This window comes from Aricia agestis, chromosome 12 (genome assembly GCF_905147365.1).
Source record: "Aricia agestis chromosome 12, ilAriAges1.1, whole genome shotgun sequence".
Taxonomy (NCBI): Eukaryota; Metazoa; Arthropoda; class Insecta; order Lepidoptera; family Lycaenidae; genus Aricia; species Aricia agestis.
The window spans coordinates 2,597,572-2,624,476 of NC_056417.1; the positions used below are offsets into that span (position 1 = coordinate 2,597,572).

Consider the following 26,905-nt stretch of genomic DNA (forward strand, 5'->3'; position numbering starts at 1 on the left):
ACGAATAAAGTAGTCTCTATTTTACAAAACGGCCATAGCTGACCCATATTCGACCACCAATAAAAAATTCAAATCATGAAATAGGTTAATGAAATGAACGTTCGTGGTACAGAGTCGTTATCTCCGGACACCGCCCACCGCTGATAACAGATAACGATTCGCGACCGCATCGCTGCACCCACTATATTAACACAGTAGACCGGGCCAGTCTGTCTGTCTGTTACTTCTGTGTATGTAATGTAATAAATAGAGAACTAGATGACGCCCGTAACTCCGTTGCGCCAAAATTCGTTTATCGCGAGGGAACCGCACATTTTTCCGGGATAAAGTGTCCTATGTCCATTCCCGGGACGCAATATATCTCCATAACAAATTTCAGCAAAATCCGTTCAGCGGTTTGGGCGTGAAGAGGTAACATACAGACAGATAGAATTTGTGGTAGCAAAAAAGGACGGTATTCGCAACACATCTCTGTGTTGAGCGGATTTTTTTTTAATGAAATAAGGGGGCAAACGAGCAAACGGGTCACATGATGGAAAGCAACTTCCCTCGCCCATGGACACTGGCAGCATCAGAAGAGCTGCAGGTGCGTTGCCGGCCTTTTAAGACGGAATAGGGTAATTGGGGAGAATAGGGATGGGAAGGGAATAGGGGGGGTAGGGTAAGGAATAGGGTAGGGGATTGGGCCTCCGGTAAACTCACTCACTCGGCGAAACACAGCGCAAGGGCTGTTTCACGCCGGTTTTCTGTGAGCACGTGGTATTTCTCCGGTCGAGCCGGCCCATTCATGCCGAAGCATGGCTCTCCCACGTTTAAACTGGGAGGTTTTTTACTCGCTCCCCAGGCCGAGCAGAGGCCCCAATTGGGGGCTTGCTTCTAGGCCATTCCACTGCGTTTTGTCGCGGGGGCACACTGCACATCGCGACCCTCTCGGGGACTCAGTGCAATGGGCGACGGCATCCCCATACCGTACCCTGAGCACCCCAGGCAGTTGACGGACCTACGTCATGTGGTCGGCTTATGTCAATTCAATGATAGCTGTGATCTGTCGAATGGGTTTGACTTAACGCGACCAAATTACTTTTAGGTCCGCAATCTGCCTAGGAATCAACTTCTCTGATAGTAAATGGTCTAATCCATATTCTCGCGAAAAGGACACATTTTATTTCGGTGGGAAAAACTTTCTCAAAACGTTATTTTTCGATACTAAACAGTGTCTTTACACAAAAATTCAAAATCTTTCATCAAATTTCATTTATTTATGCCACGATACTTCCGTAATATTTCCACAACTTTTAATGATTCTATATCCTACCGGTTGCGGTTGAAATTTCCTTTAAAATGGAAGGGGGATCTTCCATATTCGAGGAAATCTGTACCGCAACGGGCATACCTCGTTTGTTTCCCTAAGGGCCGCGCTACAGTGGAATGGGAGCGGCGAGGTGAGCACTTTCAGTGTCATATGATTTTAAACTTTAGCTTCATTATTGTAATACATTAGTATCGCTTGAGAAGTCTACGGCCGCCCGTGGCCGCTCGTGGCCGCTCCTGGCCGCTCGTGGCCGCAATTTGTCAAGCGATACTATGTATTATTATATATAATTATATATATACGAGCAATTCTTGTATATATCTATATATATATATATATATATATATATATATATATATATATATATATATATATATATATATATATATATATATATATATATATATATATATATATATATAATATATATATATATATATATATATATATATATATATATATATATATATATATATATATATATAATTAGAATCTCTGAATCGGCTCCAACGATTTTCATGAAATTGAGTATATATAGGGAGTTTCGGGGCCGATAAATCGATCTAGCTAGGAATAATTTTCAGAAAATGTATTTTTATTCGTGTTTAATCGATAATCGATAAACTGAAAAATATGACTCTTCCTTCTTATTGGCGAATAATAATACTATTTTGTGAGCAACTAATTGTTTTAACGACCAGCAGATGGCGTTATTAAGTAACACGAAGTCAATGAGTGTTTGCTATACCGAGCAAATCTCGGTCATCCAGGTACTTACAATAATTAAGATAAAGTTTATAAAATCATATGACACTGAAAGTGTTCGCCTCGCCGCTGCCATTCCGGTGTGTCGCGGCCCTAATGGTGTTTTACCGTCTTTATTTTAATCACCTTAATTTGTAACAGCTGCCTTCAACATTTCTAACTAATTACTTGTCAACATCTTTTTAGATGAATGCTTTTTAAATCACTGCTTGAGAAACCTTGGAATTCTTGATACGGAAATATAAAAAGACCAAAAACAGTAATCACCTAAAAGATGTTTATTGCTTAATGCTTAATATAATTCGACCTTCACATAATATGTAAATCGCAACGACTGGCGTAAATAAATAATTTCGTCCGCCGTTCGGACCGTGTGGGGGTGAAAACCAATCAACGCCCCTCGCGTCTCAATCGACTGCAGTGTGAACTGTGGAATGACACTCGACGGAATTCTGGAATGGTCTGAAATTGGTTGAAAAATCTTTCGTTTCAAGCTACGTTCCAAGCAAAAACATTTGAGACGACTGTGGAATTTCTTTAACTGCTTGTGAGAATTGCTTTTTTAGGGTTCCGTACCAAAAGCGTAAAAACGAGACCCTATTTGATAAATTAATAATAATAATAATAATAATTACTAACACTTCGTTGTCTGTCCGTCTGTCTCCAGGCTGTAACTCAAGAACGGCTATAGCTAGACTTCTGAAATTTTCACAGATTATGTATATCTGTTGCCGTTATAACATCAAATACTAAAAATAAAATAAAGTTAATATTTAATCCCATACAAGAAACGTGATTTTTTTGGCATTTTTAACTCGTAATCAATAATGGTAACAGCTAGGCACTTGACATTTTCACAAAATCCTTAATTATGTTAGTACTTTAATAATAATAAAATTAAAATAAAGTAAATATTTAAGGGGGGCTCCCATACAAAAAACACAATTTTTGGTCTACTTTCGCTCTATACCAGTACGGATTACGGAACCCTTCGTGCGCGAGTCCGACTCGCACTTGGCCGATGTTATTAACCTATGTGCATTAAAATTTACCCTTCCATCCATACTAGAAGAATACGATAGAATGTCCGTAACTTTTCAGTACTTTTCACGCTCTAATCGCTAAACCGACAGGGCCCGATCTAAGGGGGGGCGAGCCGGGCATTTGCCCAGAGCGGCAATCTTCCAACCTAGCCATCCACCACTTAAGTTTGAGAATTTTACCAGCTAACCTACGTTAAGTTTGCTAGTGGAAATATTTGAGTATTTTACTTAAATATTCCTCCCATTTCCCCCCAACAAATGTTTCCTGTATATGTAAAGGGCGGCGAAAATGATCTTTTCCTGGAGCGGCTAAATGGCTAGATCGGGTCCTGTAAACCGAAATTAACGAATTTTGGTGTAAAGATACTTTTAGTTCCGGGTTAGAAAATAGATAAGGTTCCCGACATGATAAACAAATTTTGGCGAATCTTAGTTGTCCGCAATGTAGTTCCCATAATTTAACCACTATCGATAATTTTATAACTTTACATCCTTAATTTGGAAACCACCCAAATATATTGTGATAACTCCATTTTAAACTATTTGTTCTAGTAGTTAATTTAGTGATACAATAAATTTAGCTGAATGTATTTGGAGTGTATAATATATGGGCGGATGTGGGCAGAACATGATAAAACTTTTAATGTATCGTGCGGTAAGTCGTTACTTTACATCTCACACATTAAAGACAGGTAAAGAAAGTAAAATAAACAACATAAATAAAATGTATGGTTCGGTCACCGAATACGAATAATTTCGGGCATTAAACTATCGCTAGTTGTCTTGTAACTTGACAAAAAATAAATTTAGCTATGAAGGCATGCAAAAGAGAAGTAGCGATAGGTTAGGTCGTATTTATACATATTCGATGACCTGGCTATAGGAAATAGAATCTAGATTAAATATATTTTAATAGCTGCTGTCGTTAGGCCAAAACTAATTAATATTTTTGGAGTTACAGCCAGAATTAAAGGAAAAATTTCTATTAATAACGTCGACGCTTATAGATCTACAAACAATAAAATGTATTTTTAACCCCCGACAAAAAAGAGGGGTGTTATAAGTTTGATGTGTCTGTCTGTCGGTCTCTCTGTCTGTCTGTCTGTCTGTCTGTCTGTCTGTCTGTCTGTCTGTCTGCGGCATCGTAGCATCCAAACGGGTGGACCGATTTTGATCTAGTTTTTTTTGTTTGAAAGGTGACTTCATTGAGAGTGTTCTTAGCTATAGTACATTATCATCAGCCTGCTCCGTGCTGAAAAATCGCGGTTCATCTGGTTTGTGAAGGGCCGATTAGCAACTTGCAGTCGTTTGGTGGGCTTTATTGCATTCTAGTTCGTGACATTTATGAATATATTTACACATTAATGGAAAGTTGACCTGGTGCTGCAGCATCACCTGGTAATCAATAGCCAATAGGATACCCGACTCCTCACCAACTTAGAGTAACGGTTTCGTGTTTGGGCTCATTTGAATTGCGACAACTAGTAAGACGTAGATAACCAATAAATTTTTGCATGCTGCTGCTGCAGCATCACCTGGATTCTATAGGAGCCGAGCTCCATATGAACCCAAAGTGGAGGTTTCATGTTTGGACTCATATTGACGCGTGACGGCCTCATCCAAAAGGACATTCCTAGATGGTATTCATTGGGATATAATATGATCCTGTTCATCTACATTAGCGGTCCCCCGACACACCGTGACAACAATTATGGATAGTTAATGGAATCAGGCGTTACTTTGCGGAAATCCATAGTTTAAATTTAGTTTGTTATTATTTTTAGCAATATTCCGCGAAAACAATATCCCGATTTACACTTAGGAATTATTTAAACTTAAAGTCAGTAAAATATATTATTTCATTACTTTTTAAAGTTGTTTGGCGGGGGTTTTTTTAAATTTCTTAATTTAATTTTATTTTTCACGTGTATAACGTCGCCAGGGAATTCGGCTCAGCGCGTGAGCTCATTAGCTGTCACCTTCACCTAATTACTGAGGTTTTTACTTTAAGGGCTCTCGCTCACTTGAGACAGACAGTCTTATGCCTTGATTACACCTACAGAGGAGAGTGGCGAGAGTCGAGGCAGTGCTCGGCCAAGCATTCGGTATGTTTATTATAACCCCCACACCGGTTTCGGTGACGGTGGCGGGTTTCATTGAAACCAGGCCAGGTACGCAGAAGTAATTTTAAAGTGCCCAAGTGTGTGCGCAGTATACAAGAGCACTCTCTATTCCTTTACTCTCATAACCCAGTGGGACGGACGACCGACACGACTGGCGAGAGATCAGGCGCGGTACCGACTTTTTACATGCCCATCCGACGCATGGATCATCTTACTTGTCAGACAGTCAGGTGATCAGCCTGCATTGTCCTAACCAAACTTGAAAATAACATGTTTCCAACCCACGACCTCCGAGTCAAGAGCCACTCTCTTAACCACTGGACCACGGAGGCGTTATGTTTATTATGGATATGCCGAGAGAACTCTCTCGCCACTCTACTCGGTAAGTGTAATCGGGCCCTTAAGATGGTACAAAATATTTGTTAGCGTGTGTGCATTTTTTTCGCGTAATAGGCTCACCACTGCAGCTATTGTGTCACCAGGATCAACAGTGGTAACCACGAAAACCGTTTGATATGATCTTACTGGAGCTTACAGGGACAAAATCTGTCTTGCGAGTTGCGGTGCAGTTTTATTATCTAGAAGAAAGGAAGGAGTAGGAGATAAGTGAGTGTATTGCATAATATATCAAAAATCTGTCTAAAGACTGTCGTGTCTAACTCTCGAGTGAGCGCTCTAAGGTTTCCTACGCTCTAGAGTCTAGAGATTTCCAGGGCTTGTAAGTTGTATGAAACACCTGTGTTTATGGCAGATATTCCAAGATATTCTCGAATCGAGATGTAATCAACTTTCGAGTCCCATTGAGAGTTTTAATCAAACTAGATGTCTGGCCAGTCGCCAGACGATGAGGGTCGTTTTTTATATGGCTCATGGTCCCAGATACAATAGGGATGATGACAAGGTCAAAGATTAGCGAATTTTGTTAATAAAATAAAGAAATCACGGTGAAAAATAAGTGTTCCCAAAATTACAGCTCGATAGCATTTTTATTTTTTTTTGTTATGCGCCTTCAAAGTTAGATAATCAAGTCGATTTTTTTTTTCAATTAAATTTCTTAATATTTGTATACAATTCGATAACTTATGCAATTAAAAGCAACTTTTGTTATGAAACCACTTTCATAAACGCAATATTTAATATACCTATCGAACAAAGTTGTCACCCGATGCGTACAAACTACGAAAGAGTGACGTCAGTCTTTCGTAGCACTTTGTATGGAGCGTTTCGGGCAGGTCTATTTTATGAGATGTTTGAATTGTCATATCTTGGTGAATTTTAAAGCTATCAGAGTCATTCTTTCAGCGATGTTTCTATTTTTTAAGGGTCTTTCAATTACCAATAAGAAAAAAAAATAGTCATCTAGCCTATTATTATTACTTTAAGACACAGATAAATAAACGCAAAAAATTAGGATCCACCTAAAACCATAATCATCAATATCGACTTATCACCGTATTGAGACTTTAGAGACATTTAATAATTTCGTTAGATTAGTTGAAAAGTTAGATCTTCACGCCCAAATCCTTGAATTACTGATTTTGCTGAAATTTGGTATGAGTATACTACTATACTTTGAGACCCGGGAAAAAAACATAGGTATTAGGATATAGAGGCCGGAAAAATGTATGTTAGGATACTTTTTAGTTTTTATGCCGGAAAAATGTATGTTAGGATACTTTTTAGTTTTTATGCCGGAAAAATGTATGTTAGGATACTTTTTAGTTTTTATGCCGGAAAAATGTATGTTAGAATACTTTTTAGTTTTTATGCCGGAAAAATGTATGTTAAGATACTTTTTAGTTTTTATGCCGGAAAAATGTATGGCCCCCGCGCGACAAACGAATTTTAGCGCAACAGAATTTCGGGCGTCAACTTTATAAGCTTTGCTTTTGTGTCTCGTGTCGCCATTTGGACTTAACACTTATCGCTAAATAAAGGTTAAAATAATTAGCAGTAAACCCTTGACCGGATCGGAACAACAAATAAACTCACAGCTGGATGTGCCCTGTCCAATAATAGTCGACCCCCCGCGTCTAGAGATTTATGGTCAGAGTAATGTTGAGGGTGGCTCACTTATCTATATCTTTGCCCAATATTGCAGCAAGAAATCAACTTTTTCTGATTAATATTTAATGTATTAGGCGAGTTTCTTACGCCGGCTCTTCTCGCTGGATTAGTTCGCGAGCCGCTGGTAGGTCTAGAAGTGGGACAGTTCTGAAAAAAAAATTTTCAAAATTAGGAAATAAAAGAGTTCATTCTTTTATTTTATTATAATATGAAATAAAATAAAAGAATGAAATATTATGAATGTTATTGTAGTAGTTGAGCTTGATCAACAAGAATATTATATTTATGGCGTACATAGCATACTTTAGTATAATTAAAAATACTTTTTGTATGAAAGAGAAGGCAATAAAGCAGGACATGCATTGAATATTGATACTGTAGAAGTCTAGATTTTAGAGATTTACTTTCTTTTTGTACCTATTTTTTGTAACAACAGTAAACATATAAAATTGCATTTATCATCAAAATATAAGTATTTATTATTGTATGATAAAGTTATGGATACAGTCCAGTGACAGATGTATATATATTATATCAAAGTAAATACATAATATATATAAGATATCATAAGGGTCATGTTTTACCACTTGGGCCTGGAGACATAAAAAAAGATGAAATTAGTCATGTTTGAGAATAATGACAATAATCACATGTCCACACAAAATGTGCTTGCCACATGTGAATGTCTCATCCTAAACAATCAATAAAAAAATAACACAGTCGACCATACTTTCATTCATCAGGAATCAAATTGCATAAAAAAAGACATTTTATACTTGAATAAGTATTGGTAAAATGGTTTTTATAGTAGACTTTCAAGCACTTGTAACTAAATTGCTATGTTAATTTTTTATTTCATAATTATTTTAATTTTATCATCTTGGGTAACTAGTGCCTAAGATGAGTTTACCGTTAAGATGTCCCGTTAAAATCTTTTTATCTTTTCCGATCCATATAAGTTAACCTATCAAGCCCCAAGCGGCAGCCGGCTGCCAGCATAACAACTGAAAATCTATTGTGTCTGTGATACCCACAATGGATGGATTAAGCAACAAATTGACAAAATGCTTGCCAAAACAGATGGTTGGTGTTAATAATAATAATAATATAGCCTTATAACATAACAGGCAGACAAATGTTTTAGTACAGCTACGGCTCATCAGTTTGTCCAGTGTGGTTTATTGTTTGAAGATTAATACATATTTTTATAATAATTGACGTACTATACTAAGTATAACTTGGACATGAACTATATCTAAACTATGGAATGTTTTTAATTCTAAACGGAATCTTATTAGATTAACTTACCTCATATTAAACAAACTGGAAAAACGGGTAGTATTCTAAAGAAATACTTTTACACAAGGCAAATAGTATACTTTTAAGTCCATAGTTCACTACTATTATGTGCAGTAAGTATATAAAAAAGTGATTAATGCCACAAATTATTCACCAATAATTCTCGGAACTCCTCAACTCTGTCAGCCCTAAGTTTTAATTATCTTTATAGCTCAGAGGGCTCAGCCAAGAGTACCTACAGGCTGCACGACACTACGACGTTTATATTTTATTATTACCTATTGTAATATTTAAAAAATCAATTATACGTATCTCTACAAGTGTAAAAACATAAAATGTTACCTCCAAATCTGTGTAATGATACCGCAGTGTTAAAAATCTTTAGCCGGAGGGATTTTTGCCTTCACGAACAACTGAACCAAATTCTACGCAAATAAAACTCACTAGCACAAAAGTTCACTATGAAATTATATAAAAATTACGCAATTAACAATTTCACGAACTTATTGATTCACAGAACGTCCAATAGTCGATTATTTTAATAGAAAAATAAAGCATCTCTTCTAAAAAGCACTAACACACAACACGAGCACAACACGAAAATTCTTTACGAAACTGAAAAATTTTAAACTCCACAAGGACAGAATGGCGCTGGAGTCGTTTAGCGCAGGCGCTTTAGAACATTTTATAAGAGTCATTATAGACGGTCGATCTAAATATCTTGATACTGCTTTGCCTATTTTAGTCTTAAATAAAATCAAATAATGAAATTGGTAATTATTATTATTTTAGTTAATTATTTGTACTAAAAGAAACATAACTCAAACAGTTTTTTGATTAAATATGACCGTCTAATTGCGGCTCTTCACGATGGGCCAGCGTAGTGGGCCATCACGATGGCCCAGCGTGTGGAGGACGTAGTGGCGTAGGATGGTCGATGGCGCCAGTGCTGGCCGTGGAATGGCGGCGGTGTCGGTTTTTCGGTCGCACATCAAAGGATGATGGCCCAGCGATGGCGGTACACCTCTACACGTTAGTGATACGACAGTCGGTGCCTGACCGCGGTCGAGTGAGGACGTCGTAATTCGTATTACAATTTACGAATTTCATTCAAAATGACGAGTACGTGGTCCCATAATGAATGAAACTATATTAATATGATAAAGCCGAAAGTTTGTATGGATGTATGTTACTTTTGTTACTCTTTAACTTAAAACTACTGAACGGATTTGAATGAAACTTTACAATAATTATTATAGCTTTTACATTATATTTATGTACATAACTCCTGACTCTTTAAAGATACAATTTTGGGAGTTTCAGCGTTGTTTTAAGAATGGAAAGCATATTATGCTATTATTACATTCATCATTGTCATCATCATCACTACCATAAACCATTATTTTAATTTTAGTCTCGAAATAATTATTCGTAGAATTCAAGAGAAGGTTCATATTAGAAGGGAGGTGATACGAAGTTCACCGGGTCATCTGGTGAAGTCATAAATTATTAAAAATGTACGTTTTGCATTGCCGCAATGTCTAATGCTTACACGTCCATCTTGAACGACGTTTAGATCACAACTGAAAACGGCCATCATGTAGAGGCGTTGCAACCATTGCATAGCCATCGCATGCGCCATCCATTCGATCGCCCAGCGCTGGCCCATCTTGAAGAGGGGCAATTGCAAATGTTAGTGTTTACCTTAACCTGTGCTTGAAATCTATATATACTTGTAATCTGTGGCTTGAAATGACATTTGACATGTGACAAGTAATTGACAGTTGACACCTGTCATCAAAGTTTCTTTTGCACTTTGCGATTTGTTTTTATTGTTTGGAATTTGGAAATAATTTTTTGGTGTAAAAATGTTGGATAATGTTAAATGCGTTATAATCGTTCTTTCCGGTAAAGGTGGTGTCGGCAAATCTACAGTTAGTACTCAATTGGCATTAACACTGAAGGAGAAAAACTTTAAGGTTATATTTGTTTAAAAATTTTTTTTCAATTATTTAGTGTATCGACGATAAGATAACTAATGCTTATTTCATTTTCAGGTCGGTCTCCTTGACATTGACCTATGCGGGCCTAGTGTTCCATATCTGTTGAATTTAGAAAACCAAAATGTTCACCAAGGACCTGATGGATGGGTCCCAGTTTACATGGACAAAGAGCAGAGATTGGGCGTGATGTCGATAGGATTCCTACTAGACTCACGTAACGATGCTGTAGTGTGGCGAGGACCTAAAAAGACTTCGATGATAAAACAATTTCTAGAAGATGTGTCTTGGCAGGACTTAGATTTTCTTGTTATAGATACACCACCTGGTAATTATTACAGTTGTAACTTGCATATCATAATTGAATGCTTATATCATATCATCATATCTTCATATCTTTTTAATAATAAAGATGATCTTGATAACACAAAATATTATAAATTCAATAACATAAGTTTAATTTATTGTAACTTTCACAATTTTTTATACAGGTACATCAGATGAGCACATAACTGTGATGGAGAACCTCCGTGGAGTCCCCCAGTGCTCTGCCATCCTGGTGACAACTCCGCAGGAAGTGGCTATAGAGGATGTGAGAAAGGAAATAACATTCTGCAGAAAAACTGGCATACCAATCATGGGCATTATAGAAAATATGAGCGGGTATGTTATGCATTTTTTAACTATGCAAAACATTACTTTATTTGATTACTAGATGTTCCGTGTGGCTTCGCCTGCGTTATTTAGGAATTTCACGGAAACTGTACATTTTTCCGCAAAAAATAGCCTATGTCCCTTCACATGGTCTATTCTTCATGTGTGCCAAATAACATAAAAATTGCTCCAGTAGTTATTAAGATAATAAGCAATTTCAAATGATTTGCCCCATTTTTTCCACATCTTCTTCTATTTCTTCGTTCCTATTAGTCTTAGCGTGATAAAATATAGCCTATAGCCTTCCTCGATAAATGGGCTATCTAACACTGAAAGAATTTTTCAAATCGGACCAGTAGTTCCTGAGATTAGCGCATTCAAACAAACAAACAAATTCTTCCGCTTTAAAGATTATAAATGTTTTATGATACAGTGCAGTATGTCACTGTTTTCATTATTTTCATGATTATTTGCTGTTTTAGATATGAATGTCCTAACTGCAGTGAGTGCACAAATATATTCTCAAGTGGTGGCGGCAAAGCATTAGCAGAGTTGTCCAAGCTTCCATATCTTGGCAGTATACCAATTGATCCAAGGGTGGGGAAATTGGCTGGGCACGGCCTGGCTGCGGTGACAGAACTACCAGACTCAACTACAAGTAAAATGTTCAATCAACTTGTAGATCTTTTGCAATCACAGAATGGTTCTTGAGATAACAAATTTTGTATATATTTTGTAAAATTTGGCTATGTATATAAAAATCTATATTTAGAAGTAAGATTTTTTGTAAAAAAAGTTCCTTTTGTATATTAACCCAACAAACCCAGATGCCGCATAGCAATTGATCTATTGTGCATTCTGATCATTGGGCAAAGTAATGTTTATATACCTACCTAAATTAACCAGTCTATATATATATATATATATATATATATATATATATATATATATATATATATATATATATATCCTGTATTTATTTTTTAATATATTTTTTTTATGTATCCTGCAACCTAGATATCTGTTTATTCAAACAATAGTCTAGTGCGATGTGCGATTGTCATCTGGAGTATTGTCTTCAGCAAAGATGTGCATCCAGTGAGCACAATCTCATCTATTCTCTACAGAAGTATCTTGTAGACAGATTTGGTACACTGTTCCTTTTGAGCCGTGTGAAGATTACACTGCCTGATTGGATGCTTGTGTTGTTAATAGCAATGTTTCTCGATATGAAAAAATCTAGAAGATCGGGTATTTTGTGTGGGTCTGTCGGCCAGTATGTAGGCTCACAGGTTGAGAGACAGTCGAGATTTAGGTATCTCACTGTTTGGTAAAGCTGTCTCCCTCTGGTTGTTGTTAGTCTGGAACCCCAGAAGAGGTGTTTTGCGTTCCAGTCTCCTCCAATTATGAACCGATGTCCAAAAGAAGAGAATAAATTTTTATAGTCTTCCTTAGATATGTGATGTTTAGTCTATAGACTGCGCCCAGTGTTATTTCTGAGGTTTTATCACTCACTTGAACGAGAGTAGCCTGGTTTTTATCGGTCGAAAAGTTTTCAAGCGGGTGGTGTTTTATGTTAGATTTTATTAGAACTGCAGTTCCCCCATGAGCGTTTCCTGATGGGTGGTTTGTGGCATACATAGTGTATCCCTTAATGCTGAAGTAGCTTTTATTTGTAAAGCGGGTTTCCGATATCAGTGCCACATCTATATTCTTCATGTGGAGAAACATTTCAAGCTCTAGTCGACGTCCGACTAGTCCATTGGCGTTCCATGTTATTAAGCTAAGGTGTGAATTTATTTCTTCATTTGGCTACTTAAAAGCTGGATAAAGCGGTCCATCATGTTGTCTACCATGTTCATCATCATGGTTTGAATTTTATCCAACATTTGTTCGAGAATGTCACTAAGTTGTTGCATTTGAATCGGTTGGCTTGGATATATTGGGTGCTCCTCCTTGTTTCTTGCTATTTTTGCATATGTTTTGCTCGTTCTGTAGTATGTTTTCGATTCGATTCGTTTCACTTTCTCAGAGTCTAGTTCTTTTTTAATATTACGGGTCGCATCATTATGGGTTTGTTTTAGATGTAATTTTAAAATATGTTATTTATACTGCTTGTACTTCATGCATCCTCTGTAGCTAGCAGGATGGCTCTCTTGGCAGTTTGCACAAGTAGCTTGCGTTTCTCTTGTCTTAGTACATGTACTAGTTGGATGGTCATTTCCACATTTGATACATCTATATGGCCGAAAACATTGATTTTTTGAGTGCCCAAATCTTTTACATTGCAGGATTTCCTTTTTCTTGTGGGGTGGTTCGAAGGATACCTTCATGTTGTTTAGGTACTTAACTTTGAATATATATTTGTTGTTCGGCTTTGGTTCTAGGTCAACAAAGAATAATGGTAAAGGATCTTTAGAGACCCGGTGGCGCACGTTTACAAGTTGTCGAACTACGTGCCCTTGAGCCTTTAGTCCTTCTTTTATTTCAGAAGCGTCTTCAGAACTATGAAGGCCTCTTAGTACGACTCTGTAGGGTCTTTCGCTCTTAAGCATATAGGTATAGTGGGTAACATTATCAGTGATGAACTTTTCTCTTATATGTTTATACATATTCTATGGTCGCTGGCATTATTTTGACAATGTGTCCTGATTTTAAAGTAGTCATGGTAAAGTTTTCTGCCGAGGTTATTTTAAGTAGTAGGCTTTTAAGGTAAGTGATGTCAACGACCCCAGTGACAAATATTGGCTCTGGTTTTGGTGGCTTTTCTGTTTCTTTGTTATTATGAGTGTCATTTTTCTCGTCGCTTAGTATTTCAAACTGATTTTGAGTTGGTATTGTGTATGTGGGAGTCATTTTGGCTGATATGTTTGTCTTTTTGTTCGCGTTTTCTGCTGGTGGAGATTATGTGTTAACTCTTTTTCTCTTGTTTTGGGGTACTCGATCTTGTTGCCAAGTGTTTGTATCTTGGGCATGCTTTTCTTGTGGTGTGGACTCTTTGTTTCCAAGAGAGTTGCTTCTTGGCCTTGTTTTAAACAGGCTGGGGTGAAAGACTTGCTGCATCATCTTCTTGTTTGGGTTTTTCCCTTCCTGTCCTGTTATGTCTCCTGAGCATTCTTCTTCCTGCTGCGTTCGTTTCTCCTCGCGTGTAAGCAAAATTTTGTCCCCCCCAGATACGATGGGACTGCCTGAGTTTCCCTGTGGGCTCTTCTCAGGAAAGGATTCTCCGGCCTCCTCTTGGCCGGTACCTTCCTGGGGTAGTTTGTTTTTAAATCCTGCTATCATGTTTATTTCGGTATACGTATCGGGTATACATCCTAGCCTTTGGTGGTTCAACACCTATTCACAAGGCAGCACATTGGTTTATATTCGGAGTACCTTCTCCTAGACCAACTGCCAGCCAAGGCTCACGAGGTTGGTCTCCCCGGGTCAGAGCTTATATTAGAGTGGCGGCTCCTGCTCGCCACTGTCGCCCACATATCATTGGGTTTGGTGTCGCTTTGTAGACCCCCCCATGTTACCCCGCCATGAGTAACCCCAACACCCCTCTATATGGACCGCTGGATTGTCCGCGGCTGCACAAGGCAGCTAGTCCCCATATCTGGAGACCGTTTCGCTATCCGCAACCTGCGACGCGGGGGGTGGCATAGGGCCATGCCTCTGGGATGTGTTCACCCAGAACCTCCTAAAATTGAATTGATAAAAAAATATATGTATAGAAATATCAGAAACTCGACGATACTGCATAGTAATTAATAACCCTCCTGGCAGTCGGGTAAAAAGAAGTCTCTGGGTATAAGTGAATAAGAGATTTACTATAACACTATTATGGCCACCTCACCACCTGAGGGAATTATTATCTCCAAAGATTTCCTTTAAAAATGAAGTACCAAAAGCAATATGGTTTTACTGAATAACACAACACTAACCACCAAGTTTTGTTAAAAAAATGTTATCATTCCAAGTATAATAAAACAAATTTAACCACGAATATATTTATTTATGACCCTTATTACATCAATGCATATATATTGCATATAAAATAACCCTGATTACGGTTCACAGTTTAAAAGTTAAATTACATCTAAAAGCAGCTAGAAGCCGCATAAAAAATAAATTCATTTTTAACCTTATCAGATGAAAAGGCGTATTAAAGAAGACATTTTCTATTTATTTTTGTATTAATAAAGTATTGAGATCATTAAATTCCAGTTTTATTGTAATAATAAAACTATCTATTTGATAATAGTAAATAGTTTAAGCTAGGGAAAAGAGGGAATATGCATAGAACACAAACATAATATTATGGAAAATGTTACAAAGCCCTGCTAGTACGGTAGCTGATGCAACAATTAGGCAATCCCTACCATGTCTCTATAAAATACCCAACAATTCTAAAATCTGTGGTACTAACATGATTTTTTTACAAACTCAAATATCAATTTCATTTTATGAATTGTGTAATGACATAGATTTTGAATAACTTTAACAATAATAATAACCATAAGGGCCAACGCAACTCACGCGGGCGCACGCTCGCGTGTATATAATGAAAAATAGTATGGGCAGCGCAGGCGCGTGCGCGCGGACGCGAGCGACGGACTGTCACACACTCGATGGACGGGCGGGCACACGGCGCGTGCGCACGCTTTTCGCAATCGACGTTGTTTCCGTTGACGTCTTTTTGCCAAATAATAAATTAGTAAAATATAATCAATGGTAATCTACTTGACACAACTGTACACGCTCGACATAAAAATTATACTAGCAGCGCTAAATGAGATGGGCGCACGCGACGAGTGCCCGCTCGCCTGCGGCGGCCTTCCGACGCGTGCGCCCGCGCCCACATCCGCCCGTGTTTTAGCGTTGGCCCTAAAACATAATATTATTATGAATGCGATGTATACTGTGACATGACGCCATGGCACATAAACTGCATAGAAGTTTTACATTTTTATACTCAAGCCTAGTATCATTGTTTTGTTTATTATTTTTTATGCATATTCCCTGTTAGATCATGCAGCATCATGCAAAACGCTTTCATTATTTACTAGATTGTATATGTATATTTTTTATTAAAAGTATTTATAGAATGTTTCTCTTTGAACTTTGGTCCCTATTTTGGCACTGGTATAAGGTATTAAAATCAGATCTAGTTTGAGGTATTTTATTTACCTGGTGAAATGTATACTATACAGTTATAATTGATCCATATTATAACTCTTGAGCCTATGTAAAAATCGAAATAAAATTTTAACTAAGAATATAATGTAACAATATTTCCTATAAAATTATTAAACTTAGCATTAAAACGTAACTGGCATATTTCATGGCATCATTTATATTATGTATAAGATGGCTCAAGACATCTAAAAGCAGACACCTAATAAATAAATGCACCTTTTTTTAAAGTATAAGATACTAAACATATTCATTAAGAGCGGGCTGTCAGAAATATCAAAGCACGCTGTCCCCGCCTACACACCATTAATACATTCCAGAACCGTACCCCCGGGCATTGTGCTTTGCGCTGCAGCTAATAGTGAACAATATCGCGTAACAACGATTCCCGAATTATAGCACGAAAGTAAAGATAGAAAGTCCCAAAATGTTTTTGATGATTATTTAAAAATTAAATACAATACTAATATTTCCTTTAGCCATTATTTTATAAAGTGTGTGATTGTAGTAGTGCACTTTATTTAATGATAGTAACTCAATAAGTGTAACAGATATTTGTTAAAAAGCCCAGAAAGATTCATAATTTCGAAAAATATAACTATCGAGTCAAAATAAGTGAATCGTGTTTTTCGTTAGGCAAATATCAGATAAATATACAATGATTATATAAATCTCAATTTCATTTAAGTCAATCGTCTTCCGGGATCGTAATACTTATTAGAAAAGACAGCAAAATTTTACAGCCCGCTCTTAAAACACAGACGAAAATGGAGCTTATCATAAGCAGATGACCTACGTTATTTAGTCGGGCTATGTCCAATCAATGTTAATCGAATTCTTGATATAACCCGACCGCACAATGTCGGTCTCAGCCATGGATTTATAAATAGGCCGTGTAGGCCGTGGCCTAGGGGCGGCAGTGTCCTAGACGGGAGGCAGATTTCGAACATGGGGCGACGGAAATAAAGAGACCTACTGATTAATAAAAAATGAAAATATAGGGTGAACATGACTAGTCATTGGACAGAGCACAAAAACTCTATATTTATTAATGTTGCTTTAAAAACTACCTGTTTTTCTTAAAAAAAATCAGGCGTTCTATTACTTTAAAAACATGCAGTTTTTAAAGCGACCTTAAAAAATATTGTGTTTTTATGCTCTGTCCAATGTACTAGTCATTTACCCTATACGGACCGCTATTTACTTATGAATCAATTTCTATGATAGTACCTAACAGTCAACTTAGTGTCGAATTTAGAACACCAAAAGATAGATAGATTGAAATGCAACTATTACATCAATTAAAGCAACACAAATGATACGCAGACAAAAATGCACCTAATGTGGTTTTCATAAGGTGTCATTTAGGAGACCACAGAGGATATGTCGGATTGGTCGAGCCACATAAACTGGCGGATCTCTTCTTCGGAAGAGGGGCAGCAGTGCGGCGCCTTCTCCAAGATACGACGTAGCTCCTGAAATTTAAAACAATAATATTGTTGATAATGTTTTAAAAGTCAAACAGTAAACGAGCAGGTGATGATAATGTCTATGGACGCTTCACACCACGTCAGTCTGGCCTCGTGCTAAGTACCTGAAGGACTTGTGCTACGGATACCAGACAACAGAAATATATTTTATACTTTTATACTATACATATATTTAAGATTTTTATTCTATGATACACATATTTAATACACATCCATGACCCAGGAACTTTGAAAACTTTTTGTTCCTTCGGCGGGATTCGACCCCGCGACCTCCGGCTTGAGCTACCAACAGCCCACCACTGACAGAGGTCGTCAAACCAGTAGTGTCGCGACGACACATCGTCTGCAGTTGTAGCGTGTCACTCGGTTCCTACTTGTACCATAAGCTCTTAGGGTCAATTCAGATTTCAGACCGCAACGCGACGCATTTAAATTTTAGATGTATTTCTAAATTTGTATGAATTTGACAGATTTAAATTGCGTGAGACGGCTTGCAAATCTGTCAAATCCATACAAGAAATGCACCTACGCGTCGCGTTGCGGTCTGAATTGACCCTTACTGGTTAAGTTACTACTATCTTGACTGCTCTTAGGGTGTGACCGCACTGGGCGTCATTACGCTGCAGCAAAGCGACGCGACACGTCACAGCCAAATATTCTTTGTATAAAATCGTATGAGCCAAGCCGCAATACGCGGCAACGGCACTACGCGTCACAAAACTAGTTATATTATGAAAGGTGAAGTGTCGTATCGCTCGTAGAATCGCCTGGTGCGGTCTCGCCTTTACTGTGTGCTTAGACAAATAATTGCAAACTCTAATTTTGATAGATTGGATGCGCCATGAGTCATGACACTTATCGCTAAAAGAGAGACCGCACTAAAGCGACACGACACGACGCCACACTCCACGTTCCATAGAATTGGCGTTTGTAAAATGTCAGCGGCGCCAAATCCACTTTTGACGTAAAACTTTTGCTATAGAAACTGGCGAGTACATTTTGGCTAAGCACATTTTTTTATAGAGTCGCCGATCAGCGGACCTAAAATGGTCACATTTTGCAATTCCTCTCAAATCAATTCAGAACATGAATTGTCAAACTGACGAATATCAAATTCATCGTCATCCCTTTTTTTCTTAGATTGATTTGAAAGGGATGACACTACGATGTTGCCACTTTATAATTTCTTCACTTTCTTGACAGACTATCATACTAGACATATGAATTACAACCACTGACCATTTTGCGATTAAAAAACAAATTAGTCGTATTATGATTCTCCAAAGCGACCATTTTAGCCCCGCAGAATGTATGGAATTGCCATAAGCGTTCGTTAATATGAAGTTGACGTTCGACGACGACGGCGATTATATAAAAGAAGTTGTGACCTCCATGGCGTTCCTGTTCTGGTGCGCGCAGGCGACGTGGTCGACGACGGGCGCGGGGTAGTCCTTGCCGATGATGCAGCCGGCGCGCGTCTGCACGTCCAGCGGCGCCTTCCACGGCTCGTAGCTACGCACAGACAGATAAGTTAGCTTGGAATAGTCACTAGAATTAGGCCCGCACAGACAGACAAGTTAGCTTGGAATAGTCACTAGAATTGGGCCCGCACAGACAGACAAGTTAGCTTGGAATAGTCGCTAGAATTGGGCCCGTACAGACAAGACAATTTAGCTTGTAATAGTCATTGGACCGACAACTGGGTGTTCATAGTCTTTATTTGACACTTTTACCCGACTTGTATGTATGAATGTATGTAATTAAAGCACTTACTATACTACTAAATTTTTTAATAACAATTTATAATGTGGAGATCATGGTGCTATCTCTACGCTTTATGTTTTTGCTTTGCGCTTATACACATTTAAAAAAATTATGTCATAATTTTGACCTTTTAATTTTTGTTTTTTTTTTCGATATTTGCCACTGACACCGGCGTTGTACTTTGCCATATACAAACGTAGGGAATAGGCGGTGGAAAAGTTTTTTGTTCTTACTCTGAGCTTATACACATTTAAAAAGTTTATAAGTCATTATTAGACGTTTCATTTTTTTTAATTCAGTCACTCACATGTATTCATCAGGTATGCCCGTAAGTTCAGGCACATAGCGGCGCACGTACCGCCCGCTCGGTTCCAGCCGCTGGCCGAGCCGCACGGGGCACGCGCACTCGCCGCTGTCCAGCAGCGCCTCGAACGCCGACGACGACACCCACATCCAGTTGCCCGCGCACACCGACCTGGAGAGAGACAGACTGAGGGTCAAAGACAGAGAGATAGTGATAGACACATCCAGTTGCCGGCGCGGCGCTTACAGACCTGCAGTCTTACCCTCGGACTGATTTTCATTTACGAGTCTGATTAGTTCCAAATTGAGTCGCAGCACGATCGTGCGCTAGTATAGTTGTCAGAAGTGGGAAATGCCATTGAGATGGAATTAGTTCTAAATTGAGCCGCAGCACGATCGTGCGCTAGTCCATATATATAAAACTCAAAGGTGACTGACTGACATGTATTATGACGTAGGACACGCTTAACTCTGAGTTAAATTATACTTCGAATTTAAATTCACATCATGTCTTGCACCACCAAGAGTTAGGAGTTAACCTCGTGTTAATTTTTAGGGTTCCGTACCTCAAAAGGAAAAAACGGAACCCTTATAGGATCACTTTGTTGTCCGTCTGTCCGTCCGTCCGTCTGTCAAGACCCTTTTTCTCAGGAACGCGTGGAGGTATGAAGCTGAAATTTATATCAATTACTCAGGTCTACTGTCCCTTGAAGCTGTGAAAAAATCAAACTTCTAAGCCAACGCAATCAAAAGATACAGCCGTTTATGCCGCAAATTTTCGACACTTGCAAGGGAATCAAAACCTACAGGGTGCTTCCCGTGAACTCAGAATCTTGAAATTTGGTACGAAGCAACGTCTTATAGCATAGATAAAGGAAAAATTACGAAAACCATAAATTTTTAGTTACATCACATAATATATATTTTTTTAATAATTTTAAACTTACTACCCATTTCCTCATAAACGCGTAAAGGTATTAAATTGAAATTCATACCAAATACTCAGGTCTATAATACCTTTAAGCTGTAACAAAATCAAACTTCTATGTCAAAGCAATCAAAAGAAACAGCAATTTAAGCTGCATATTTTGAAACTCGCAAGTACTCGCAAGGGAATCAAAACCTAAAGGGTACTTCCAGTCGACCTAGAATCTTGAAATTTGGCATGAAGCAACGTTTTATAGCACACATAAAGGAAAAATTCCGAAAACCTTAAATTTTTAGTTACATTACAAAACATATATTTTTTAATAAATATAAACTTATTACTTTTTTCCTCATGAACGCGTAGAGCTATCAAGTTGAAATTCATATCAAATACTTAGATCTTTGTACGGAACCCTCGGTGCGCGAGTCCGACTCGCACTTGGCCGGTTTTTTTTAATTTTTAACCCACCGATGTCGGAGGGTTAAATCAACTAACTTTGGGTTAGTAATATCAAAACTGAGATTTTTCGGCTATGACTTTTGTAGTTTGTTGTGTTCATTATAGGTACCGGTTTTATTTTGTGTTTAACCATTATAAATGATCAGTGGTTGTTATCTGATGATGATGAAGAAATTATCGTATACATTAGTTCGGACTCGTATTACAGAAGGTTTGTAGAACGGACCGATCGAGAAGAAACTGTTTTATAAAAAAATTAAATAAAATTGAAAATAATTGCAATCAAATCAAATCAAATCATTTAATTCAGGCATCAGAGGCCCATATAACAAATACCTTAAATCTAACATACATATAATTATATAATAAATACCTTAAAACTAACATACATATTTTATATATACTTAAAAACTAACACTGTCACATTTTGCCAGCGACGTGACTCGCTTCGTTCCGGAGTCTCCCCCGGAACCTCCGATAGACTACATCCATCGGCCAGAACTCCGGCGCCTCGAAAGTCGACAGAAGATTCGTCGGTACTCTCACCACAAAGGAGCTAAAGTTAACCTTGTGGCGAGACCGCAGACGCTCGACCCTCGGGCGCAGTGTCGTCTTCTTCTGGATGTAGTCCACGACGTCCTGGACCTCCATGGACCAGTGCAGGCGGGATATGTACAGGGGCGTCGCAGGGACCTCGCTCCGCAGACGCAGCTCAGGTATGTACCATATGTATGGTGCGGTGCCGCGATGGTTGCGGGCGGCGGGCTTCTTCCTCCTCTCCACCAGTATGAAGCCCTCCTCATCGCACCTCCTGCCTTCGTCCTTGCCAAGCCGAGAAGATTCCACCTTGCGGCTCTTCGTAGCAATATACAAATGAGCATAAAAAGTAAGTCCCTACCAAAGTTCAATAATAATAATATCATTGGATTAGTGCGTCTTTAGTGAACTCCTTTATAAATTGGTAGACTAGATAAACATTGGACACAAGTGTTTCTTTCCAATTTTTATCATTTTCCGCTTAATTTATTTGCACAAAATATCACAACACGCACGCACAATGCGACATAGAACCACGTGTCATTTCAAATCTGACATAAGGAGATAGCCTTATTTAAAGTACTGTGGAGCGAGAGAGAGCAGTACACTTAAATTATTCAGCATTCGCTCTATCATATTTGGCTGGGTGTAAAAATAATGAATGAACATGACATAAGCCCGGGTTGACTCTGGGATAAATTCTTCTGGTGCAATATGTAGTTTGAGTTAAAAATTAAAAACGGTAACACTGAGTTAGTAAGCCCCGGATTATTTATTTAACTCAAAGTTTTGGCGCAAGTGGGCCTAAGGGGTTAAAATAGGGGATGAAAGTTTGTATGTAATAATACCTTTTAACGCGAGCGAAGCCGCGGGAAAAAGCTCGTATATAATATTATGTCGGAAGTAGCAACAGCTTTGAGATCGAGCTGATTCGATTCTCGATCCGATTCTGTTTCTGTCGGGAGTAGGGAAGCTGGCATTGACACAGATTGTGATTTAGAGAAAGAGAGAGAGTGATTCTTTTGCTTTTTTTAATATAGCTCTACAATATACGACAACATAGAAAGCGTCCTTTCTACGAAAGACCAAAGAGACAGATTGACATGATCTGTCATTTTGTCCCTAAAATCTGTAAATATTCCTTTTACATTTATGCTGGACTCACAGGTCGGCGTCCAGCAGGTACTTGAGGAAGTGCTGCAGGCCGTGCTCCCAGGACAGCCACAGCGTGCCGCGCGTGAGGAACGACGCCACCGTGTTGCGGAGCACGTGGTGCAGCCAGCCCTCCAGGCGCAGCTGACGCATCGCCGCGTCGATGAACGGGAACCCCGTCCTGCCCTCCTTCCAACTGGAAACGCAAGCCGTAATCGTCATTCAAAGGTTTTTCAAGACTTAAAAATTCTACAAAAGCCAATAAAGAATCAAGTTACATTTTAAAAATATTAACCAATGAACAAAGCTTTTGAATAGATAAACTCCTGTCAAACTCGTCAGAAGCCAGGCAATAATAAGTGATTGCTAATGTGCGTGCATGCACGCCCACTTATGCGTGTGCGCGTACTATAGTTTGTGCGTTTTAAGATGATATGGGTGACAGTTTTCATATTCCTTGCTACGGGTTTTTTTACAAGAAAACAAAAAAATCAAAATGTAATATTTATATTCCATCTACAAAAACAAATGTTTCCTATTATAATTGTAAATGAATAAAAGTGAAAAGTTGCTAAATGCTAACTTATTTATATAAAACTAGCTGTTGCCCGCGACTTCGTCCGCGTGGACTTCAGTTTATAGCGCGCGATGTCAACAAAATTGGTGTCAAAAGCTTTTATAAAAAAACCCTGGTACCCCTTAAATCAATAGAGCTGTGCAGTGTGCACACAATAAGTATTTAATTTTTTTATATTAAACTTTATATTTTATGCCAAATTTTAAAGCTTATTTAGCCCTCCAATTACACAACTTTACCCATAAACTATTTATCATTGATAGATTTAAGGTTACGTCACTGCACAGATAAAGTACTGAGTTATTTAATACCGTAGAATAGATATAACAACCGAAAAAAATCGAAACTTAAATGTAAGATGATACCACGTCTTATAGGAAGACTTTTGAGCAAGCGTCAGCGCGATGTAGAAGACGCACGGCGCCATCTATTATGAATTGTTGGAACTAACTTAATTTGAAAAAATTTACGCATTTTCACCCCCTTACAACCCTTTTTTCCAGTAAAAAAGTAGCCTATGTCCTTTCTCAGGCTTTAGACTATCTGTATACAAAATTTCATTACAATCGGTTCGGTAGTTTTGGCGTTTGGCGTGAAAGCGAGACTGACAGACAGACAGACAGACAGACAGACAGAGATACTTTCGCATTTATAATATTAGTATAGATTATGTGCACACTGCACAGCTGTTTTTGGGTATTTTGATTAATTAAGGGCCGCGCTACACCGGAATGGCAGCGGCGAGGCGAGCACTTTCAGCGCTGCCATTCCGGTGTAGCGCGGCCCTAAGAGGGGTACCACTTACCAGGGTTTTAAAAAGTTTTTAAATTTGACACAAATTTTGTTGACACCGCGCGCTATAAACTAAAGTCCACGCGGACGAAGTCGCGGGCAACAGCTAGTCCATAAAATATGTTTAAGATTTTTGAAATTTTATTTTAATACACATCCAAGACCCAGGAACATTGAAAACTTTTTGTTCCGCCTGCGGGACTCGAACCCAGGACCCCCGGGATGAGCGCTGGCCACGCGCAATGCGAATTCATTTTCATCGATATTTTCATGGAAATAAGATATTTTCCCACATCAAAATGTAGCCTATGTCCTTTCTCAGACTCTAGAATAACTGTATACAAAATTTCATTGCAATCGGTTCAGTAGTTTTGGCGTGAAAGCAAGACAGACAGACAGACAGACAGAGATACTTTCGCATTTATAATATTAGTATAGATAATATAATTAACTGTGAAATAGGAGTATAAAATTATTGTTACGAAAACATTTGAAAAATGTCAGATGCATGAAACGGAACTTACCTATGCCAATAGAGAATTAGAGATTGACACTGTTGAATCGAAATCAAATCGATAAAAAGGACGGCCATTTTAAATCGCCGGCGCCATTCTGAAACGTCAGTACGAAATCGATAATTTCGATTGCAATTCCTTTACGAAGTGATTCGATATTTTTAAAATTATCGATTAATTTTTGTTCGGTAACTTCCCTACTATTGTCAATTATAATGTGTCACGCATATCATCATAAAACGCACAAACTATAGTTTTCGCCTTTTTGTGTAGATATGTACGTGCTTGAGTGCGTAAATGTATACGCAAGTTTGCTTACGTACGTACGAGTACGTATGTGTGTTACTCACCGCTGCAACTCGTCACCCTGCGGCTGTTTCCACGGTATGTCAAGGCAGATAGGATTGCCGGCCATCTGCCCATACTGAGGGTTGTTGATGGCCATCGTGTAGAAGTATTCGCGCCAAATCAGTTGACCTTGAAACAATATTGTTTGTAGATTTTCATTAGAAAAAAAAAAGTTAAAAAAATACATAATACACAATTTTCATTCATTTCAATTTTTATAAGAAATTGTTACAAAGTTAAAATGACACCTGTGATGAAATGCGTAGCGGAGAGTCGTCCTTGATGGACTTGATGGTATAAATCTTGTAGGGCCCAGTAGAATCTGAAAAAGACAAGAAAATATTATCTAAATAGTTTAAAATTTGACACACGGTAACAAGCTATTTGCCTGTTTTTATGACTAACCACTGGCAAAGGTTTCCTCACGTACAGACGTTGTAATATTGTGTATGTTTTCGACCTCTTTATAAACATGTGGATTTTTTTATTAGTAAGAAGATTATACCTGCGCACAGACAGACATCCGAAGCGCAGCGCCGGGCTGAGAGACACCGGCGGGCCGAGCAGATCGGGGTTGCCGTGGGTCGGCAAGTAGGAACCTCTGGAATAAATAATACATTATGTTACAACACACATGCTTGTATGCAAGCGGTTTAAGTGATAATACTTTAGGATGTGTTTGTGTTTCTTGTAGAGAGTTCACTGTGAAAGTAGCTGCAGCGATGAAAGAGAAATTTTTTTGGGGATTTGTATGGGCGAGCGCCCTAATGTCTCGAGTTTCCCCATACAAAAGTGAAAAAAAATTTTGCTCTTTCAGCACTGCTACTTTGACGGGACTCATACACACCATAAAGTATTATCACCACAGATTTTAGAAGTAAGAGATATGTTATAGAGCAAGGCTGGCCAATAAATTTTCCAGGTGGGCAAATTTTCATAGGCTGTGGCAGCGCCGGGCCAAATACCATAATATTATAATATTATAGAAACAAATTATATAAAAAGAGACAAAATAAGCTTTAATTTAATACTTTATTTGTAAAATAGAGTAAGTACCAACATAATAACAACATTATTTCTATTTTTAATGTGAGCTGTGAAGAGGTTTTTGGGATATTAATTTATCGATATTTGGATTTAAGTCTGATGTTGATAGTACAATCAAATCAGAAATGTGTTTTGCAGTGAGAGATGAGCGATATTTATTTTTAATATACGACAGATTGGAAAATGTTTTTTCACACACATAGGTGGAACCAAACCTGCTTAAAATTTGCATAGCAAGGTCGCGAATTGTTGGAAAATTTTCACTGGAAACGCATTTCCAAAAACTTGCAAAACTTTCTGTTAGCTGCTCTGAAGATACATTTTCGTAGAAAAATTGTTTCAGGGCAGTGTGGTTTTGAAGATCTGTCACTTCGAGCTGAATATTTGCTGGATATTCAAGCAGTTCAGTAGACTTGATGGTAAATGGATTTATAAACAGCTGAATATTTCTTTTGTCCAATTCAAAATCCTGGAATCTGTTTTCAAAAGACTCTTTTAAACACTTTATTTTTGATAGGTACTTTGGGATGTCAAGGGCAGGGATCTTTA

The 26,905-nt window shown here is 38.1% G+C and overlaps 3 protein-coding genes across 4 annotated transcripts in view; 1 reads left to right on the forward strand and 2 right to left on the reverse strand.

Moving 5' to 3' along the window:
- LOC121732357 (protein tweety-like) overlaps positions 1 to 9,227 on the reverse strand; it is a 76,890-nt gene extending 67,663 nt beyond the window's left edge. The window contains exon 1 of the mRNA XM_042122212.1: positions 8,952 to 9,227. The gene's annotated coding sequence lies outside the window, so the exon portion shown is untranslated. The remainder of the gene's footprint in view (positions 1 to 8,951) is intronic.
- A 1,190-nt stretch (positions 9,228 to 10,417) lies between these two features.
- Positions 10,418 to 12,082, forward strand: LOC121732334 (cytosolic Fe-S cluster assembly factor NUBP2 homolog). The gene is made up of 4 exons (XM_042122189.1): positions 10,418 to 10,588; positions 10,667 to 10,937; positions 11,101 to 11,272; positions 11,746 to 12,082. Exons 1-4 carry the CDS (start codon positions 10,478 to 10,480, stop codon positions 11,972 to 11,974), a joined length of 783 nt encoding a protein of 260 aa, XP_041978123.1. The 5' UTR covers positions 10,418 to 10,477; the 3' UTR covers positions 11,975 to 12,082.
- Positions 12,083 to 17,641: 5,559 nt separating this feature from the next.
- LOC121732800 (cryptochrome-1) overlaps positions 17,642 to 26,905 on the reverse strand; it is a 28,576-nt gene continuing 19,312 nt past the window's right edge. For both annotated transcript variants that reach the window (XM_042122778.1, XM_042122779.1), the window contains exons 7-13: positions 25,815 to 25,910; positions 25,558 to 25,631; positions 25,312 to 25,438; positions 23,091 to 23,273; positions 20,006 to 20,173; positions 19,323 to 19,446; positions 17,642 to 17,919 (exon numbers count right to left, since the gene is read on the reverse strand). In XM_042122778.1, the coding sequence (XP_041978712.1) occupies positions 17,809 to 17,919; positions 19,323 to 19,446; positions 20,006 to 20,173; positions 23,091 to 23,273; positions 25,312 to 25,438; positions 25,558 to 25,631; positions 25,815 to 25,910 (883 nt within the window). In that variant the 3' untranslated portion in view covers positions 17,642 to 17,808. The remainder of the gene's footprint in view (positions 17,920 to 19,322; positions 19,447 to 20,005; positions 20,174 to 23,090; positions 23,274 to 25,311; positions 25,439 to 25,557; positions 25,632 to 25,814; positions 25,911 to 26,905) is intronic.

Excerpts from the sequence above, each read along its gene's own strand:
- LOC121732334 (XM_042122189.1), top strand. The coding sequence starts at position 10,478 with ATGTTGGATAATGTTAAATGCGTTATAATCGTTCTTTCCGGTAAAGGT. Across the intron at positions 10,589-10,666 it reads TGAAGGAGAAAAACTTTAAG|GTCGGTCTCCTTGACATTGA; the intron begins GTTATATTTGTT and ends TTTCATTTTCAG. Across the intron at positions 10,938-11,100 it reads TGTTATAGATACACCACCTG|GTACATCAGATGAGCACATA; the intron begins GTAATTATTACA and ends TTTTTTATACAG.